The sequence below is a fragment of the Haemaphysalis longicornis genome, unplaced genomic scaffold (genome assembly GCF_048455015.1).
Source record: "Haemaphysalis longicornis isolate Haplotype H1 unplaced genomic scaffold, Haemaphysalis longicornis Haplotype H1 scaffold_1, whole genome shotgun sequence".
In the NCBI taxonomy this organism is placed as follows: Eukaryota; Metazoa; Arthropoda; class Arachnida; order Ixodida; family Ixodidae; genus Haemaphysalis; species Haemaphysalis longicornis.
In genome coordinates, this window is record NW_027526203.1 from 370,940,287 (window position 1) to 370,961,872 (window position 21,586).

General features: G+C 50.7%; 1 protein-coding gene across 1 annotated transcript in view; it reads right to left on the bottom strand.

Annotated features, from left to right (window-relative positions):
• Positions 1 to 1,260: 1,260 nt before the first annotated feature.
• The window catches only part of LOC144171448 (thiol S-methyltransferase TMT1B-like), a 65,230-nt gene continuing 44,904 nt past the window's right edge, over positions 1,261 to 21,586 (bottom strand). The window contains exon 4 of the mRNA XM_077700977.1: positions 1,261 to 2,423. Within this exon, the coding sequence (XP_077557103.1) occupies positions 2,190 to 2,423 (234 nt within the window). The 3' untranslated portion in view covers positions 1,261 to 2,189. The remainder of the gene's footprint in view (positions 2,424 to 21,586) is intronic.

A 21,586-nucleotide genomic window follows, 5' to 3' on the forward strand; every position in this document is an offset into this window, starting at 1 on the left:
GTTACCGTATCTTTACCGTAGACGGGACTCGTTTTGCTCAATAAGCCTCCATACTGGCTAGAAGCCGGGTATAAAACGATCACGCACCTATGTACACAGTACGTTATTTAAAACTCAACCTAAATTTTTTTGCGCGCCATATACAGTGCATGTCGGCATACTGTCATGCCATGACAACGTAAATTGATGTGATATAATACTTTCTAGCATTCGGAAAGGTTGCCAAAACTTTTTTACCTTACAAATGATTACCGGGAATCGAAATGCCTTCTGCCAAATCCGACAGCCCCGAAGACCTGGAATTTGTTTTGGTCTTCTATTTTCGCTGTTGTCAATTACTATCAGTTGGCTGTTCACTTTGTTCGAAAGTTTGCTGAATACAGAAGCTGACGCCCAGCTCCGACTATTCACGCTTTGCACCGGACGGGCTTCGCAAGGAATGGGGTGACGCTGGCAATGTTTCTTCCGTAGCGGTATCCAAAACTATACTTCAATTTACGCCTTGAGCTAGTGTATGCGATTTTAAGTCTTATTATGATAAAAATTAAGCACTCGCGAAATCTGGTGCGGAGAAGCATCCGACATGAACCGAGCGCAAAGAAACAGCACGGAGAGCGAGCCCGACTGAAGCAGACGATAAATGCGAGAATCCCTAAGCTGAAGTCACGGAGGCGGGGACCTTAACGGAGGCGCGCTTCGCAGCGCCGCCCGTGGCAGCGCTCACCGCCAATAGGGAGCAGAGAAGGCACTCTGCCACGACTTCATACGTCAGCATCGAAAGTGAAGGATGCAGCGGCCACATTTCCCTGGGGTCAACGGCCCAGCGTAAAGACGACTTTCCATGGGGCGATCTCAACAGTCCGAATTCAAGCTCATTTTCGCTCGAGCTTTAGGAACCACGAATACTTTGGAAGTGCTTGGCTTATCTAAAAGAAAAACGACAGATTATCAGCGCATGCACTTTGACTCATGGTGGTGGAATCATGGTCATTGCGACTGTGAATAAAGCTGAAGCACAAATATTTTAAGTATAGCACAAACACCAAAAGCGATAAAGGATCGCCCTAAAAATGTGTTGAAACAGTCTTAGAAGGGTAGCCGTTAGCAATGAGGCGAGTGGAACAATGGCTGTAAGGCATTTTAACCCCATTAAAAAGAACTGAACCAACATAGGCATGTTGAAGCAAAGAAAACAAACCAATGGCACACATGATGGACCGCCTTCTCTGATGCATCGCAAGCAGCGAATGCGTGGCAAAACAGTGCTGTGACAGTGCGGGCATGATGCAAATATGTTTGCATTTGGCGTGCTTTCAACTCACGTGTATTAAGGGTGACAAATAAAGTAGACAGCGCACTCTGAAATATTTATTACACAAAGCTTTCGCAAAACTGTTATAATCCACATTTCCCCAGGCAAACGGCCAAGAGCTGAGTACCAAACATAGTTTATCCTAATGAGTGGTCTTGGGAATGAAAATAGTGCGCCTCCGGGTGAAAGGCTGGTGGACAGCTCTAGAGCCACTAGATCAGCGTAGCTTATTTAGTGGCTCTAGAGAGCTCCGAACTCACAACACCACACATAAACATTTTAAGGATCAGGCACAGCATAGACGTAGATTTTACGTAAAGCTGTGCAGAGATGCCATCGAGGTTAGGGGTTTTCGGTTTGACTGCGAGCTCAACCTCTTCAAAGGTAATGATTACGGAGGAATCATCCTCATCCGAGACACGTCAAACGGTCAGCAAGACGTCAAATGATCAGCATTGACCCGCAGGCACATTCAGCAACGACGCCTTGTAATTTCGATTACTTGGCTTTTTGTACTTGCGAATTCGGCGACAATTATGATGATTTGTATTTAGCTCCTTCGTCAATTCCCTACATCGGCGAAGACGGTGAAGACAACGGCGACCATTGTTTTCGCGTCAGCGTAGGATTGTTTGTCAAATCGGGGGACCCTACCTTTCTCTGCAAAATTAGGGATTAAGTTAGCATCTTCTAAGGCTATCATACACATCGTATTCTATACTAAAAACTTCACGTCGCGCGTCGAATCACATGTACGGAACCTAAGATGCATCGGACATTCTGTTGAATCGAACCCTAGGTACAGCGTCATAAAATCTGATAGTATATGCAACAAATGTACGTGTGTACGTAGTTCGGCATCTTCTGATGCTGTGGTTCAGGCTGTGGCAGCCCCGTAGATTTGGCAGCTGAAGAGTGCCGCGATGTCCATGTCCAGCTCGGTGGTTTGGATGCTGGCGAAGCCAGCTCCTTTCAGCAGGCTGCCGCTGTCCCTGTTCATGTGGCAGCCGAGGCTGAGCCACTTTGTCAACGGAGTGAAGAAGTCCTGGAAGGACCTGGCTACGGTGCCCTTGCGGTGTCCCACGTGCTCGCTGAACAGCAGGAGGCCTCCCTGCACGTCGACACATTGCGGGGACTCTGAGGCAATCTCATGAGGCCTTCTTAGCGCTCTGTGGAACGATAATTAGTCATACGCACTGTAAGCACATCACGCATTGCAAGCCCTTTTAGCAGACACCCCAAGAAGCCTCGTTCGCACCACCTTTGATTATAACTTCGAGCGTGACCTTGAACTATCTCCCTCGCTTGGGAAGAGCACATTATGCAACAAAAGGAGAGACGGGACTAAAAGTATATGAATACAGATAACGCGATGGGGGAGCGGTGATACAAAAAATTGGCCGCGTATCTGCTCCTTTCGTTGCAAATGTCGTCAAAAGACGGAAGTCTGTATACATTTGCCAAGGAAATGCCCCCCTTTGATTCCCGCTCACCTCTCATGCTGTTCCTGTACCGTCGCGCTTATTCCAAGGTAAACACACTAAAGGTTTGCGCAAGGCGGTTTGAATTTACCGCGTTCCACTGCTACAGGCCGGGTTCCTCGATGCCAGCGCTGCAGTACGGCGGAGACGCGCGTGAATGGAGGCGGCCGACTAGAAGGTTTATAGAGCCGCGTGGCCGTGCTCCACGTGCGTTCCAAGCAGAACGTGGAACCTAGCTAGTGGAACCTTTCGTTGCTGTTGCCGGGTGATTTTTAATGTGCCGCCAGGAGGCGGCGGTTTCCTGCAGTAGATGTAGAATATCATTTGCTATCGAAAAACCGAGCACTCATGAAATTTTAATAAAGGAACACTGTAAATATCCCTTGTGTACTAATTTCCTATCTTATATTTGCGTAATGCCTTGTTCTTGTTCAACAAAGTTGACAAGTATGAACATATAAACCGGGCTTAGACGTTTACACATGGCTGTGAGTATATAAGACTATTGCGCAATATCAATTTTACTTTGGCTGCGTGGCTGAATCGAGCCACAGACAGACAGACAGACATACAGACAGACCAAAATTTGTGGGTTTAAGTAGCCCAAGAAAGACTATCGTCTTTAAAAATCGGTGGCAATAAATGGATGCTGAAGCGCAGGATGGCAGCGGTTCGCGTGCCCCGGCGTGCCTTATTCGCCGATCTTTGAACGGAAGTGACGCCGGAGAGAGCGAAGCGCAGCAGAAAAGAATGGAAAATCGTAGTGGGCACACGGAGGGAGCGTCTGCACAAAACAAAATTGGCCGCGTATCTGCTCCTTTCGTTGCAAATGTCGTCAAAAGACGATAGTCTTTATCGGCTATTGCGAAGTAAATGCCTCCCTTCGCTTTTCCGCTCACCTCTCATGTTGTTCCTCTTGCGTCACGCTCCTCCCAAGGTAAAGACGCCAAAGGTTTGCTTAAATCATTTTAAATTTCCCGCGTTATACTGCTCCAAACCGGGTGTCTCGATGCGAACGCTGCTGTACGGCGGAGACGTGCGTTAATAGAGGCGCCCTACTTCAACGTTTATAGAACCGCGTTTCCCTACTCCACGTGCGTTGCAAGCAGAACGTGGAACCTATCTAGTGGAACCTTGCGTAACTGTTGCCGGTTGATTTCTTAAAATGGCGCAAGAAGCTATAGTGGCGCGGGCGACAATAGGCGACGGCGAAGTGAATTCTTTTTCTGCAGTTGATGAAGTATTTAATTTCGCAAAAGCAAGCATGTTTGATTTTTTTATAAAGGAACACTGCAAATATCACTTCTGTATTGATTTGCTGTCTCATATTTGCGTAATGTCTTGATCTTCTTCAACAATGTTGACAAGTATGAACCTTACACCGGACATAGACGGGTAGATTTAGCTGTGACTATATAAGACTAACGGGCAGGCATTGTTTTGCTTTGGCCGGGTGGCTGAATCGAGTCAGAGACAGACAGACGGACAGACATACAGACATACAGACAGACCAAAATTTCTGGGTTTAAGGAGCCCAAGAAAGACTATCGTCTTTAAAATTCCCCCGCATTTCCCCGAAGGGGAGTATGAGGAAGTGCGAAGCACGGGGTGATGCTATGAGGGGGAGTTTGTTGAAGTTTGGTGTCATTTTGCCCGTTAGTTACATTAACACCCCCTCGTGATCACGTTCGGCTTAACACGCCTCGTTTGTCCCTCTGCGGAAATCTTGGTGAATTAACGTGTATGTTCGAGAGATGTTCGAGAGGGAATGTAATCACGCACACACACACACACACACACGCAAAGTAAAGTGAAACGACAGTATTTATTTCAGCACTTGTTTGTGTTGTCGTTGTATGCGACGGTCATTACGACCGGAAAGCGCCGACCGGAGTGAAGGGAGAGGAGGCGCAGTCACGTGAGAGAATGCAGAACTAGCGGGTTTGTAGTATCACGTGTACACCACGCAGTTATCGAGCCGCTATAACGCCGCTGAGTCGCCAACGCACGCCGCTGACGACGTAGTTTGGATGCGTTAAAGATATAAGGCGCGTTACTAACACATATATCAGCGTCGCGACCGTGGCGGTTACCAAAAAAAAAAAAAAAAAAGTCGCGACCGTGGCTTAGTCGGTAGAGCGTCGCGCTGCGGCCGCAAAGTCCTCGGATCAAAACCTGGCGCCGGATGCTGTTTTTTTTATATATATAGTGTAGTGGCCTGGCTGGCGCGCCAAGAGAGGGTGTTGCGAGCTGGAGAGTAGTAAAGGGGCTTTAGGAGAGTAGGCGAGGGGGGAGAGGAGGCGCTATGCGAGCGCCCTCACGCGTCGGAAATCCGGCGCCGTTGCTAGGCACGGTAGCTAGCTCGGTTGCTAGGCTGCGGACGGAGGACGGCGGTGGAAGCAGGAGTAGGCCCGACTAAGAAGTGCTTCGCACTTAAAAGTTTCGTCAGCGCGTCTGCTGAGTATTCTTTCCTCCATGGAGCCAGGCATGCAATGCACTCCAGTATAAAATAATCAGTAATACGTGTTACAAGTAACAGTGTTACCGGAAACGCAGAACGTTTTTAGCTAATTTATTAACGTACTTGTTACATTTTAAAACTACTCACTCGTAACGGATACATACCTTAATATTTTCGGATGTCGCGTTACGCGTTATATTTGGGGAACCAAAGAAAAAACGCCCTAAGGTGTACCGCACCAACGCCGCCCCATCCCAACACAGCCACACGCCTGGCTTCTGTACGAAATAGCGCAAAACAAACGTGTCAGTGGACATAGCAATTTCATCAGCTCCGGGTCGGTCCACACGAGCTAACAGGAGGTGGGCGAAGAGGCGTCCATTGTCTTGGCAATGACGGCTTCCGCAAAAAAAAAAAAAAAAAAAAACGTGGTGAGCGTCTCAAAGTCTGCTATTATAAATTAAGCAAGGGGGCGCATCTGCCCAGAGGCGTCTGCAGTTCTCAGGACTGGACTTCACAACGGGCCTCTTCAATTTTCCACTTCTGGCTCCCCGCGGGCTGCCCGCGGGTAGTCCGAGGATTCCCCGAAGCCATAGGGATACACGGAAAAATCGAATGTTGGACTGCTTCTCGGGGAGTCCGCGGTGAGCCCGAGACTGTAAATCGAAGAGGCCCAATATTAGCCAGTCTGGCAAGATATATCTAATATGGGCACCTGCACAGTCTGGCCCGGCCGGGAACCAATGCGCGCACGGCGCCACACGAGGATTTTCAACCGAGCTGGTGACGAGCGCTCAGTCGTTTCATTGTTCGGGCAGGGATCGGCTCGTGTGCAACAGGGGCATCCATTATCACTGCTGGCTAGAGCCGGCCCGCTTCCCCCCTGCTCATCCTACTCTCAGTTAGAGGCCATCCATGGCTTGGCGACTTCAGCAAACGAACTTGTACCCGAACCCGATTGCGTACAGTAATCGATACCGCTGGAAGTATTCTGACAAGTGTCACCGCTGTAAGAACAGGGCAGACCTAGCACACAGGCTCTGAGCCTGTTTATAGGCGACAACATAAGGTCAAAACATTACTAGTGTAGAGACGTGTCAGACTGTTGCTCAGCTCGGACCCAGCAGATAAAGTCTGGGCCATTGAGCTGGCCGAAGACGCTACTAGAGCCCAAGAGCTCTTGACCGAATCGTGTGGCCGGTTCGGGTCTCTCTCTCTCTCTCTCTCTGGACTACACTAGAAAATACTTGGTCGACAACTCTGTTGTTGGCCCTGTCTGTCTTGCAATTTAGTGTAACACCAAAGGCCTGCTTCAGGCGCCGTAGCTTCTCGCCATCCGCATTCGTTGCGTATCAACGAAGTTCGGGGCCTGCAGGACGCCGTTTCCTTTCGAGGAGTTCGTGGTGCAGGTTTAAATCTTCGCACCACAGACAATCTGCCGCGAGGAGAGCACGTGCCCGCTCGGGGTGTTCGAATGAGCGTCACGTCTGTTCCGCTGAAATCGTTCAATGTCAACGAAACATCACCCAGGCTACTAAAACTTACTACCGGAAGTTTTTCCTAACGTCACCAGCTAGGAAGACGAGGATACCATCCGCATCCCCGTGAGTCCAAAATTCGAGTTTACAAGCATCTCAAGACGACAGACGCGCTAAGCATAACACTTCACCGGCGAAGAAACCACGCCGCCGGCTCCCTTGCTGGCGAGCATGGTGTTAGCGCGCACCCCCACCGACGATCCAAATGCAAGTTTGGCATCTCCCTCAAAACCACCCTAAGACATGATGACAAACCCACCTGAAGACCACCACAACCGAGGAAGAAATATCCAGCCCATGCGACATCCTCCTTCCCCGTCGAAACCTGCTCGTGAATCGCCGCCGACACCAGCGCTCCGCCATCGCCCGACGACGCGTCAACCAAGGCAACCACCTCTCCCGGCGGACGACTTAAAAATAGGCATCCGCCCAAGAAAAGGCCGCCAACTTTCCGGCGTGCAGACCTGATTTCTCTCACTGCTTCAATCGCTCCTGAGATCGGGCTCCCCACTACACCAGCACCTTTCCAGCTCCGCGTTGGTGCAGAGCAGAACGTCATAGTCGTCAGCACGCCTTCTCCAGCAGCTGCACGATCGCTCGAAAGCCTTCAGAAGATTGTGGTCTTCGGCAGCCGACACGAGGTCTCAGCTTACCCAATCACTCCAGACAACTCCTGCCATGGCATCACACACAATATCGCACCAGAGCATCCAGAAGAGTACGACAAGTCACTTATAACCGCTCCCGGCCACGAGGTTCTCACAGCTCGTCGCCTCGGAGAGTCCAAAGCATTCGTCATTACATTTCGAGGCAAGCGAGTGGCGTACTATGTTTACGTCAATCAAGCCCTACTACATTGCTAGCCTTATCGCCGCACGGTCGCCTTTTGCACTCTCTGTCATCAAACGGGCCACTGAGCGGACGTTCGCCCCTCGCCTTCCGCCACGCCCAAGTGCAAGGTATGCGGTACCTCCCTCAACGAGCCTCAGCACATCTGCACACCGCATTGTGGGCTTTGTAAAGGCCCACACACAACCGCATCTAAATACTAACCCAAGCGGTACCTGCCCACCCTGTACAAGGCCAAGAAAACTGCGAACAAGTGCACATCGGATGAGTCCTGCGGGTCGCACTCCCCGTCTCCTGGCTCACGACGCAACCGGGGACCTCATCGTTCGAGCTCAAGACCGAGCCTAGATCAGGCTCGCGGTCAATAACACGGCGGAACGCGCGCCCAGCCAGGAACGCAATCGAGATCAGACCCCAGGGACGCAACGCAAGCCACCCAGAGACCAACGCTCGACCAGCTGCTCAGTCAACAGGGGCTCCGCGCACCAAGAACCACGCCAGGAATGCTCCCCCAAGGTGAGCTGGGCAGGAGTAGCGGCCTCCAGAGCTGATGATAAGTATAGGGCACTCATAACTCAATTACAAGCTGAGAACGCGGCTCTCAGACAGGAACTTGTAGAACTGCGTGCGTCCTTAACAAAAACAGCAGCAGCAGCCCACCCCCCTGCACCCTCTCCGCAACAACTTTCTCCCGCTATCAAGCACCCCCGAACTTCCCTCACTCCAGGCAGTAGTACAACCCCCTCTTCCCAAAAACCTCCCCCCCATTTCTGGCCAGGCGATGCCAGCAAACCCCACGCCATTTATCACTCGAGACGAGATGGTGGGAATACGTTCTTTGCTACAGCAGCTCACCGCCTCGCAACAAACGATTACCGACCAACTCAATCAGACCATGCAAACCCTCAAAGATATGAATGCCAATTTCGAAGAACGACTTACGAAAATTGAAGCATCTCCTAGTCAGTGCACTCACGTCACTACCGCCCTTCCCCCTCCACCCAAAGATGCCATGGAAGAAGATGGGTCCTCCTAAAAAATATAGTCGGTGCCGCGGCGAAACAATAGTTTGGCAATGGAACGGCCGCGGTTTTCGCGAAAAACGCGAAGAACTGATCCAGTATATAACACATCAAGAAACACCTCCGCACGTTGTCGCATTACAAGAAAACAACACCCACACTTTGCTACCCGGCTATATCACCTTCCATGCGGATGGCAAGTGGGTGCTACACACGCTGGTATCCAGGTTAATCACCGCTATACAGCACTCCCTTCCATTAGCAGGAGCCCCAGGCGTACTACTAGAACTACTCCCCGCCAAGCCATCAAAGGTTTCTTTACCTGTCGTCCACCTTAATATATACTGCAGACCCAAATGTTTCCCACAGGACCTAAATGACACACTGGAACTGGCGCGAAAGAAACAGGGAGGCACCAAATCATTGTCAGTAGACTTCAATGCCGCGTATCCCCTTTGGGGTTACACTTACGCTAATCCAAGGGGCAACTACCTTCGCAAGTACGTAGACGAGAAGGCGTGGCTGATGCTCAACGAGCTCAATATACCCACTCGCACGGGCACAAGCGCCTCTCGCGCTACTACGCCATACCTCTCCCTTAGCAACCAGCAGGTGATGTGCTTATGGCGAAACAAGCAAGACGCACTGGGCAGAGATCGTCTTCTTATTGAATAAATCATTTCAGGCCCTGAGCTAGTCCGCACAGTGGGACGTGCCGCCCTGACAGACCGGCCCGGTTTTCTAAAAATGAGATCATCGCGCCTTACACAGGACACCGCAGATCCGACTGAGGAAGATCAATATCCTGCATGGATACCCCAACTTATTCATATTCAGGCTGCCTGTACTACTGTACTACCTGTACTGCCTGTACTACCAACTAGCCCACTTTCTGCCTTGTCTGTAATTGGTCTCTACATTTTGTTTTCCCGCCTGCGAACCAATTCCTAACGTATCTTAGTCGTACGACCACTTAATTTGGTCGGGTCCGGGTTACCCCGGACGTGTTGTAGAACAAGTTAATCAAGCCGTGCAAAGTAAGCGCGCAATGGACGTGAAGCTGCGCAAAAACAGGCCCAAGACCGTCGACAAAGCCGATGGAAGGGTCCCGCCGACGCGCCCGCCGGGGTGAACACGGTGAACGCTGGGTAATAGCGCCCTATCGCCGCGCCATTCTACATTGTGCTCCGTGAGTAAAAATCGCCCTCCTCCTCCCCCCAGCAGCGTTGGGAATTTCTTGTCCCGCACGCCACGAAATAACCGTTGGCTGGTAGAGGTAGAAAGCTTTGCTTTAAAAACTCTGCGTCCGCACTGCGCAGCTCACTGAAAAGGCGGCCAAATACGCACGCGAACTGTGCCGTGAGAGTTCGCTCTCCCGTTGTGACGGTATGGGCAACCACGTGGGCACGTCAAAAACTTGGAAAATTCTTGGTTACCTCCTGGACCCCTCCTCTTCGAAGGCAACGTCATCAAACTAACTACGCGCCCTCCTGCACAATCACTCAACCGACAGACTTTTGGCGAACCTCGAGGCAAAGTCCTTCCCGCCAGGTCCGCAACAGTTCCACACAGACTACAATGGATCGCCGAACCCCGCACTGGATCAAAACACGCTCATCTCGGAGGTACGAGCGGCACTGTTCCCCATACGGAGAACCACTGCGCCAGGTCCTGGTGAAATTTGCAGCAAGCTACTAGCCAACCTCGATGACGACTCCCTCGTGTCCCTCACCGCGTGTCTCAATAGAGTGTGGCGAGAGGGCAAGATCCCTGCAGAATGGAAGCTCGCTTACGTTCACCTCATTCCCAAGCCAAACAAGACCCCTTCCATTGACAACCCACGACCTACATCGCTAACGTCCTGCGTCGGTAAACTCATGGAGCATATCGTCCTCGCTCACCTAGACGATCGATACCTCATACCAACCTCTATGTTTGGATTCAGGCCCCACCTCTTCACCCAGGGCATTCTCCTTCAGATTAAAGAACAAGTCATGACCCCTGCCACCCGACACTCCCCAACGGCAATGCTGGCATTGCACTTCAAGGGGGCCTTTGACCATGTGTCCCACTCAGTGATTTTGGCCCTCCTGCGAGAGCTGCATTGCGGGGAACGCACGTACGCTTACGTGCGATACTTCCTCACTAACAGGCAAGCGGGACTCCACGTGGCGAAGCAAAGTCCCATCGCATTTACCTGGCGAGCAGAGGCACTCCGCAAGGAGCAGTTCTCTCCCCAATGCTATTTAATATTGCCCTAATCAAACTGCCACAACGCCTTGCAGCCCGTCCAAACATCAAACATGGGCTTTATGCCCACGATGTGACAGTTTTGACGGGCACAGGCTCGTGGGGGGACATGGAATCTCGCCTTCAAGAAGCGGCCTATGTGGTCACTGAGTACGCGAAATACTGTGAACTGTCGTGTGCCCCGCAAAAGTCTCACCTCCTCGTGGTCCAACCAGGAAGACCCAAGCGGGACCCACCTCCACCGGTCGAAATACACCTCGAGGACCACACTATCCGGCCCACTCCACAAATCAAGATGCTTGGGATGGTCTTCCCGCAAGATAAATGGAACTCCACCCTCATAACTCGGATAAAGCATACCACGGAGCAGGTGTCCCATATGTTGCGCCGAATCATCACCAAGAGGCGCGGCTCAGGGGAGAATGTGGCGCTACATCTCATGCACGCCTTCATTACTTCCCTCATCACGTACGCAGTCCCATATGCTATGCTCAACAAGCACGAAGAAGAAAGCGTCAATACAATAATCCAAAGATCATTTCAAGCGCGCACTCTGCCTTCCCAGAAACACATCCACCTTGCCACTCCTTCAACTCGGTATCCACAATACGTCGTCTGAACTAGTTGAAGGACACCTCTTACAACAATACCGACGGCTTTCTCTCACCAAGGCGGGCCGCCAGGTCCACTCAAGACTGGGAATAAATACACCGTGCTACAACTTCTCACTTCTAGAGCCCCTCCCCCGACCTACTCAATAACTCATTAAAGTACAACCCTTGCCGCGTAACGTGCACCCTGAACGCTGCAGTGGACGGCGTAAGGCTGGCGCGGAGGCCATCTCACGACAGTACAGTCAAGATGTTGTCACAGTCTACACAGACGCGGCATCATTCCCCTCCTATCCAGCGTTCGCCTTGGCAATTAGCCCCGCCCAAGAAGGACAGGCTATCACTGCCTCTGTCAAAACACTTTCGCCAGCTTAAGCTGAAGAGGCGGCATCGCACTTGCCATCTCCTCTGCCCAGGCTACTACTGTAGTGACGGACAGCTAACAGGCCTTCCAGCACTTCCAGGGCCGAACGGTTCACGCTGCGGCCCGCGCAATGCTACTCCGCCACCCCCCGCAGCGACAGATCCAGATCATATGGACTCCAGCCCATCTGGGAGTGAAAGGGAAGGAGACGGCGCACGACCCCGCGCAAAAAATGACACGCCGCACGAGGAGCGAAGAAACCGCCGCCTGGAGAGATTTGCTCCCCTTCTGACATACACGGAAATTACCCAACATGTACGTCTGGCCCGGCGCACCCTTCCCCCACCCAACCGACATCTATCTATCGAGCAGGCACACAACTACCGTGCCTTGCAAAGAAACACCTTTGCTCGCCCAAAAAGAGTCTGCACTACTCCGAACAAATTACGTCCCCTAGCTGCCCCTTTTGTGGAGCAGACTGCACTCTTTTTCACATGGTTGGTGGATGCCCCTCCCACCTTCTCCCCAAACGGAATCCGTTCAACTCTCCTGAGCTCTGGAGGCGCGCCCTGTCCAGCTCATGCCTGTCCGACCAGCTTCGGCTGGTGGAGCGGGCTGTACCGGCTGCCAAAGCATATGGGGTCCTGGGCTGAGGACTTCACCTCCTGAAGAGTCGACGCAAATTTTGCCAACAATAGAGATGTTTATCCTCCTCCTCCTGGCGCGAGCACATAGTTTGTATGCGTTCTCTGCCCCCTTGTAAAATGTTATGAAGCGCCCACCGCCGTTACTCTGTCCACACGCGGTGCAGGTTAATTCCCCTCCTTTTGTTAAGAGGCCAGCCAGACTTCGATATAAGTGGTTAAAGCATGCCCTATAGACACTACTTCGAGAACTTTTCCGGAGTGCACATATCAGTCAAAGCTCTGAAAATTCTGCGCATTCCCCTAAAAACGGCCGTGGAGGTCATCTGGAAACCTGCCACACCGGCTTAGGGGGTAACGAGGTGGCCCACGCAGCAGCTCGAGATCTTACTCCCGAGAAGGCCCTTCGGTCACCCCTAGCTACAGCGAGCAATCTACTCAAAAAAGCCTTATTACTAGAGAACGGGACTTTAGGGGCGAAAAATCAAGGTTTAGGCACCTATAATAGGCACTGAAAAGTGTCGTTTTAACATTTATGGGCACCAAATACTGTCGTTTAGGCACATATAGGCGAAATTCGTATTTACTTTAGGACGATATTTTGCAGCGAATTTTTAACGTGCACTAAATACAGCAGGGAAGTCTTGTGCTGTGGGAAAGTAATATTATTTCTTTCGTGAAAATTAGCCACAAAAGAGGTGTTATTTTAACAGATTTACGTGAAATGCAGGGATTCCACATCAAACGAAAGCTTAAATGCCACTACAAGCCAGACCCACCTCAATGATTTGCGGCTTGAATTTGTATCTCATTTCGGCCGATAATTGCGTGTGAAGAAAACAACACTTAACGTCCACTGAAGTTGGAGGAGCGTACTTGTACTTCAGGACGCTCCATGTCCTGAATCCATTCGCGGCACGCCCCAGGGATCTGTATTGCCTCCCATCCTGTTTAATATCGCATCCATTGGCCTTCCCGCTGCCCTAAAGCAAATACCTAACCTGACATGCCCTTTATGCGGATGATATCACCCTGTGGACAGGCACCTATTCTCTCGGGGGCATTCAAGAAACTCTGCAACGTGCTGCGGACACAGTGAGTGCGTATGACTAAGCCAATGGCTTCCGCTGTTCTCCTCAAAAGTTAGAATTGATCATAGTTCATTAACACAGCCTCAACTTCGACCCTGACAAAATCTCTATTACCGTCGACGGACACACTATCCAACCGGCTCTAGCCCTGAAGATCCAGGGTCTTAATTACTATTCATGCCAACACAAGAAATTAGCAAGCACTTTACAACCTCAATAAAGCGACTGATCCGGTAATACATATGATTCGTCACAGCACCAACCGGCAACAAGGCATAAAAGAAAAAGATACTCTTCGGCACGTTCAGGCCTTTGTCATCTCCCGCCTCACTTACGTCGCACAATATATTGCCCCAACTCGAACCGACACCGATAAACTCAATCGCCTCATCCAGTAAGCAACCAAACAAGGTTTTGGTCTCCCGATTAGTACGTCTACGGCCAAACTACTCAACATGGGGCTCCACAATACCATAGAGGAGCTCATCCATATAGGCCCCCCTTTCCAGTCTACACCTTCGTCTTGCCCACACAAAAGCAGGCCGTGCGGTTCTCCAAATTTTCAATGGTCGTTACCTCACCAGACTCACACCTTGTCACCACCCCAGACGCTTGGCGCCAGTCCATCTTCGTGCGCCCCCTTCCCTGAAATATGCACCCAGACCTCCGCCCTGGTCAGACAGAAGCCGGAAGCAAAGCCCAAGAAAATCTTTACAGCAGCCGCTCCAACGTAATCTACACAGATGCGGCCAGTTACCCTCATCACCAGCGCCTCAATCCGGACAACCTCCTCCCTGGACGCTAAAGAATTAGCTATTTCGCTCACCCTTACCCAAACCACCTCCAATCTTATACTGACCGATTCACAAGCCGCCTGATGCAGGTTCCTGTCGGGACGGGTGGCCCCGCCACACGGCGACTTTTGAAACAATATCTGCCTGCCCATCCATTGGGCATTGTGTGGACTCCTGCCCACTTTGCATTGACGGAAACAATTTTGCTCATCGACAGGATCGAGACCTCTCTCACGGAGCCACTGAGACCGGTGGTGTTTCCGTACCTCTTCTTACCTGCCAAAAAATCACCCAATACTATCGAACCACGAGACAGACCTTCCCCAGGGGCCTAATTCTCTAAAAAACGGGCGTCGCTTTGAAACGACTGGGTAGCGCCATTGAAATGTATGTGTTCTGGGGTTGGGGCCGCCGCTTTGAGGTGGGCAGCATGAAGCAGGAGCGTCAAGAAAAGCACTGTGGCAAGGACGTGAAGCAACAAGTGAAATGACGGAGGGCAGTGGGTGTCGCTTCGCGTGCTTGCCACAGTGCTTTTCTTGCAGCTCCTGCTTCATGCTGCCCACCTCAAAGCGGCGGCCCCAACCCCAGAACACATACATTTCAATGGCGCTACCCCGTCGTTTCAAAGCGACGGCCCGCCGTTTTGGAGAATTGGCCCCCTGTTCTCACTTCTTTGAACAAAATCCAAGTAATCACACTCAGACAAATTCAAGGAGGCACTTTTTCCCACCCAGTCCGTGTGTATTTACTCTTTACTACACAATACTCTGACACGTTCAAATTCTGCCAGGAACCTGGAACTCTCACACACATATTATTCAACTGCACAAAAAACTCGGAACTTCCAACCATGAACCCGTCCCCTTCCCTTGAGCAATGGGAGGTACTGCTGTCCAGCTGTCGACTTGAGGACCAGCTCCTGCTTGGGAGCAGGTATACAGCAGCCTGGACAATATATCAGCTCCTGGAATGAGGAACCACTCTAACTGTGAGTATAGGCCATCACAGTTGGGAAAACTGGACCACGCGCTGGCGCACGAAGACGTGAAGGAGGAAGAAAAAAGCTGCAGGTGTAACACGGTTCCGGCGGCAGCGCTGACGAGCGGACGAGGACCGGGGAGGACCCGCAGTTCCTGTGGGCCAGTTTAAGTACGAGTGGTTCGCGGCGTGGGAGTCGGGGCCCGCCAGCTTGTCCGGGACCCGCAGACGTACGGGGCGAGATCGTGCGAGCCTCGGCCAGCCAACGCTTGACCGCGACGGGGACTGGCGGTGACCCGCCATCGACTTCGCAGAACATCGACCGTCGTGGAGGCTGTGAGAACGTTTTTTTTCCCTCGAACTTTAGTTAGGGATATTGGACTCGTTTTTTTCCTTCCGGTTGTGCTTTACTGTGGTGCAGCTTTTCCATTGTCTCGTTTTCTGGTGGCGCTGTTAATATACTTTCTTCCCTCTTGCCCTCTCGAGTCCCATTTGTACGCGTCGTACACCTACAAGGCCAAACGAGTCCATCACAATCTGACGTCCGCGACAGGACTTTGCTCTTAAATCCACCTTCAAGAGTTAACAAAACTTGTTGCTGATCTAGTTGGTACATCCTTTAGGAATGAAGAGGGCAACGCAGCTTAGCTCGGTCATCCCAACCTACGACGACGAAGAAGATCTGTGGGTGCGCACTGCCTGCGCGGGCTCTGGCTTGGCCGCCATGTAAACAAGGTGTAAATACATCGTTCGACTGTCTCATCGTTCATGTCCTCTCTCCTGCCGCCGCGTAACATGTTTGGTCGAGGTGCGGGTGTATGTCTTACGTTGTTTTCTTCATCCACGTCTAGTTTGCGCCACGTTTTTTTTCTTCTTTCTTAAACCTTAAAGACCCTCGCCTTGTTACCGTGTGTGTGACGGACTAAAATGGATCTCGAGAAGTTGGTGAGCCTAGTGGAGAAATTTGGCCTTTCCGGTACTGAGTTGAAAGAGTTTGTTGACAGAGAGCGCGCCAGAATCAGGGAAGAACGCGCAGCGGAAAGGGAAGAGAATCGCGAAGCGGCGGCCCGCTTAGAAATGGAGCGGTCGGTTCTTGAACTCCAGTTACAAGTGCGACAGCAGCAACCCAATGCTATCGCAGAGTCAGGCTCGTCTGCAGCTACTAGCGTTGCCCATGGTTACAACAGCCCCCACAAGCTGATCCCGACATTCAATGAAGAGCGCGATGAACTTGACGATTACATCCAGCGTTTCGAACGCGTGGCAACGAACAAGAATTGGCTGCAGGACAAGTGGGCATTTTCATTGAACCTGTGCCTCACTGGTGAAGCTTTGAGTGTCGTCGGATGCATGGCTGCAGATGATGCGATGAATTATGCGAAGCTGAAGCAGACCCTGCTCCAGCGATTTCGCTACACTGAAGAGGGGTACCGCACCAAGTTTCGTGGAGCCAAACCAGAGAACTCTGAGACAGGTCGCTAGTTCACTGGTCGCTTCTTAGGGTATTTTGATAACTGGCAGGAACTGTCTAAGACCAGCAGAACCTACGAAGCTCTCCGTGACAAAATCGTCTCAGAGCAGTTTTTGCGCAAGTGTCACGACAAGCTGGCTATTTTCTTGAAGGAAAGGGGCTGTCGAACGCTAGACCAGTTAGCCGAGAATGCTGACAACTATCTCGAGGCCCAAGGTCTTACAAACCTAGGGAAACGCCGAGAGGAGAGAGTCTGCCAAGACGTCAGAGCCTCCAAGAGTGCTTGACCTCCAGGATGTCGAAGGAACGCCGCACTGCTTCCTTTGTAACAAGCGAGAGCAGAGGCCAGCCGACTGTTGGTGGAAGCCGACCAGGGAAGCCGACCAGGGCTTCCACTAGCCAAAAGACTGTTTCCTATTTTAAGTGCCGCAAAACCGACCACAAAGCGGAAACATGTCCTAACGTAGACTCTGCGAACAAAGCGTCATGTTCGCTGAGCCGTCCAACGGAGTGTCGCCATGGTCATGAGGACAAGATGTCAACCCTTCATGAACAAAAGAACTTGGCCCTCAGCCACAAAACTTCCCAGGCTTCCAAGGACCGAATGCCTACCGCTAACGGTTGTCTGGAAGGAAGGGGAGTAACCGTGTTACGCGACTCCGGCTGTAACACTGTAATCGTGAACCGATCTTTGGTTCCCGATTCGAAGCTTACAGGAGGAATGAGCACTGTGCACCTTCTTGACCGCACTGCTCTGTGCCTACCTGGAGCCGAAGTGTATGTTGACAGCCCATTCTTCACAGGCCACGTGACAGCGACCTGCATGGACAACCCTCTTTACGAGGTGATTTTGGGAAATGTCGCTGGCGTTCGTGATGCTGCAGCGCCGGACGTCAACTGGAGGGGTCAGGAACACCCTTGCATGTCTCCGAAAGGACATCCCCTTCCAAGCGGAAATCGAAGTCCAACAATGTTAACCGCCGTTCACGTAGGCGAAGCCAATTTGCGTCACCACCGTACGTCAAGGAGGCGGAGGAATGTGCAAGTGCGGCGAAACGCGCGGACCAGCTACCTGTAGCTGCGATCAGCCCACTCAAGATAAGCCCAACGGAGCTCGCTTCGATGCAGAAAGAACACCGCACGCTTCAGTCCTGCTTCGAATCAGTTGGCAGGAAAAAACCGTGAAGACAGCGGAAACTGTCTATGTCCTTGTGCACGGAATTCGTTTCCACCGATGTCGGCTCCCATCGAAGAAGGAGATGGAAGAATTAGTCGTTCCTAAAGGGTCATGGTTTGCGCCTGTTGGTGATGCATAATAGGAACTCAAAACGCAAATTAGACACAAAGAAAGGGGACAACAGGACGAGCGCTCGTCCTATTGTCTCCTTTATTTGTCTGTGTCTGATTTGTGCTTTCAGTTCCCATTAGTCGTTCCAAGTAGTCTCCGGAACTTCGTTCTAAAAATGGCCCACAAAGGGATTCTCTCCGGCCACCAAGACATCAAAAGGACCACGGATAGGGTGCTGGAGGAGTTTTATTGGCCAGGCGTGCGATCCGATACCACGCGCTTTGTAAGATCCTGTGATGTCTGCCAGAGAACCGTACCGTACTGGTGGGGCGCGTACCTCTTGGAAGTATGCCAGTCATCGAGACCCCGTTCCAGCGAGTAGCGATCGATATTATCGGTTCTCTCTCCCCAACCTCCCAGAAGGGGAAACGGTACGTCCTCACGATGGTAGACTTCGCAATACGTTATCCACACGCAGTTTCTCTACCGAGTATAGAGACGGAGAAGGTGGCCGAAGGATTGATGGAAATGTTTTCCTGCGTTGGTTTCCCACAAGAAATCGTTAGCGACCATGGAAAGTCATTTACATCAGGCCTGATGAAGGAGCTGAGCAGGCTTCTCTCCTTTACACAGTTGCCAACGACTCCATATCATCCCATGGCCAACGGGCTGGTAGAGCGGTTCAACGGCACGTTGAAGCAAATAGTTGGCCGCATGTGCCAGGGGAGCCCTAAAAACTGGGACAGCTACCTGGCGCCACTACTATTCGCTTACCGAGAAGTTCCCCAAGCTAGCCTAGGCTTCTCGCCTTTTTACCTTATCTATGGCCGATACGTGAGGGGCCCTATGGACGTCCTGAAAGAGTTATGGACAGGAGAAGGAATCGATCAGGACACGAAGACATCGTATGGTTACGTAGTCGATCTGAGACGGCGCTTGGAAGACTCTTGTCGCATTGCACACGAACAGCTTAGCAAAGCTAAGGTAGTGCAGAAACGCTACTACGACAGAAGGGCGAAAAGGCGCCAACTCAGCCCTGAGACCAAGTATTTCTCCTTCTCCCGTCCGACACGAGCAAGCGCATCCTAACGTGAAGGGGTCCTTCACTGTGCTGGAAAGAAGAAATGATGTCGACTACGCCATCGACTTGGGACCGCGAACCAGCTTGTTCCACATAAACATGTTGAAAAAGTTACAACAAAAGTTACAAAAATTACAACTCGAGTTTGAGGACGTGGACGAACCGCCGTGTCTGCCTGCACACCAGCTAGAAACGTTTCATGACGTTGCGGTTTCCCCGGACTTAAGCAAAGAACAAGAGGAACAAGTTACTGGCCTCCTAGAGACGCACAAAACGATTTTCTCATATGTCCCAGGCAGGGCCGATCTAGACCAGCGCAAGTTGCGTCTCACGTCGGAGACACCGATCCAGGTGCGCCAGTACCCAATCCCTTTCGCCATTCAGGAGCCGGTGAACAAAAAAATTCACCCGCATTTCCCCGAAGGGGAGCATGGGGAAGTGCGAATGCACGGGTGATGCGAAGGAACTCTTCTTGGCCAATCGCCCTAAGTGGGTATGTGGTGGGGTCGCTTTCGCACTTAAAAACTCTTCTTGGCCAATCGCCCTAAGTGGGTATGTGGTGCGGACGGACGGACGGCGGTGGACGCGTGATTCAGGGTCGCTTAAGATAATACTGATTGTGGAATTAAAAGCTATTTAATTCCACACTAGCCTGGTCAAAGTTTCAATGACTTGTGGGCTTGGCGCCTAGTGATCCCGATGTATGCTATAGGATTCAACCAGGGCTTCAATCCCATCTCGGTGAGGTATATTTGTGTACAGAGAAGTTACAGCTATAGTTACAAGGAAGGCGCCATCAGGGATTTTTATGTTGTTAATTTCCCGTAGGAAGTGGTTAGGGCACTCTTAATCTGGTTCCATATAAGTTCCAGTTAAAAAGGGTGATCCATATATTTTATGTGGATCCGAACGAAAGAATAACTGGAACGAGGCATATAGGTGGATCTTATCTGGAACCGTCAGCTTGTTTTCTTTATGTTCGCGGTTTTTATCTGGAACCGAAGAAATGGGGTCATGCGGTGTCGGCGGTTCCGGTTACTATTCCACTTATGTCCCAGTAAACGGTTGGGGAGAGTGCGTTTGTATATTTTTTGCTCGTGTCTTGTTCCACATAACTCGTGCACGGCAATGAAGTATGCACTCTTTCATGCATCAACTGGAACAATGAACCGCGTATATATTAAATGCGCTTTGACCCAAGATGCACGTGCGCGTTTATTAAACACGCGCACACCGCACATAAAATTTAATGAACTTCGCCGACATCTATGAAACTGCCTTGCAGCAGTTAACTTTCATAATACGGCTAAGCTGTAGTTTTAGTGATGTCCTTTGACAGAAAACGAAATCCCACTTTTTTGTCAGCAACGTACAAAGCATTAAAAATGTCGAGAGGAGGATATCTTAGGCAAAAGAAGAAAGTGCAGGAACCCATTTCCAGGTGTTCTGTGGCACCCAAACCGCTTTCGTGAACATCGTATTTTTCTAATTTGAGGCTTCAAGTACAAAATCACCAGTGACTTCAATTTGAGAAGGACTAAACGTCTTCCCTTTCCCCATATGCCGTTCGGGCAAAGCCATAGCTGCTATAGCGCTGAAGAATTCGTGGTGCTTTTGTGAACATCTTCATTACGAAATACTTGTTGAGGCCATTAAATTTTATGCATTCAGTTTACAAAGATTCGCGGAAACGGCAGTTTTTGTTCAACACTCAGTCATCATCTCGCTGTGGTGTAGTACGCGCTCAATGGTACTTAGTCCACGTTACTTATGTTGTGATGGGGTATATACATAATGGTAACCGACTGCGTCACATTTTACACCACACACATCATGCTACGAATGCAGTTATATGCTTAGAAGTTAGTTTTTGTATTTTGTCTCGTCCCGGCTAGTAATTTTCACAAGCAAAAACGAAAGCCTCTTTGCAGGAGGAGAATGACACAAAACCCGGAGAACTAAATCTACCCCGCGGCATCTGCCTTACATTCTATATATTTATACTGAAATGGCATTCTTATTTCAAATTATGCATTGCAGTATCGCGAAACTTCGCAGTGTTACCCTAATGCTGTTATTGGACGTAGTAATTCAAGTTCACCGAATGACCTGCCTTCTCCTGCTGGTCTCCTGCACTATTGGTGTCCATGAAGAAAAACTGCTGGAAAACGGGCAGATGTATTATTGCTCGCTAATTAGCGAGTAATCACACTGGATTAACTATGCGGAAGTAGTTTTCTATAACGTGGGTATCAAAGAGCGTCGCAGTATATATTATTGGTATTGGAAAGACTTGTTGTCAAGAGAACGCAGTCAATAAAGAAGCGTCGTTTTGTTTTCACTGCAAAGAA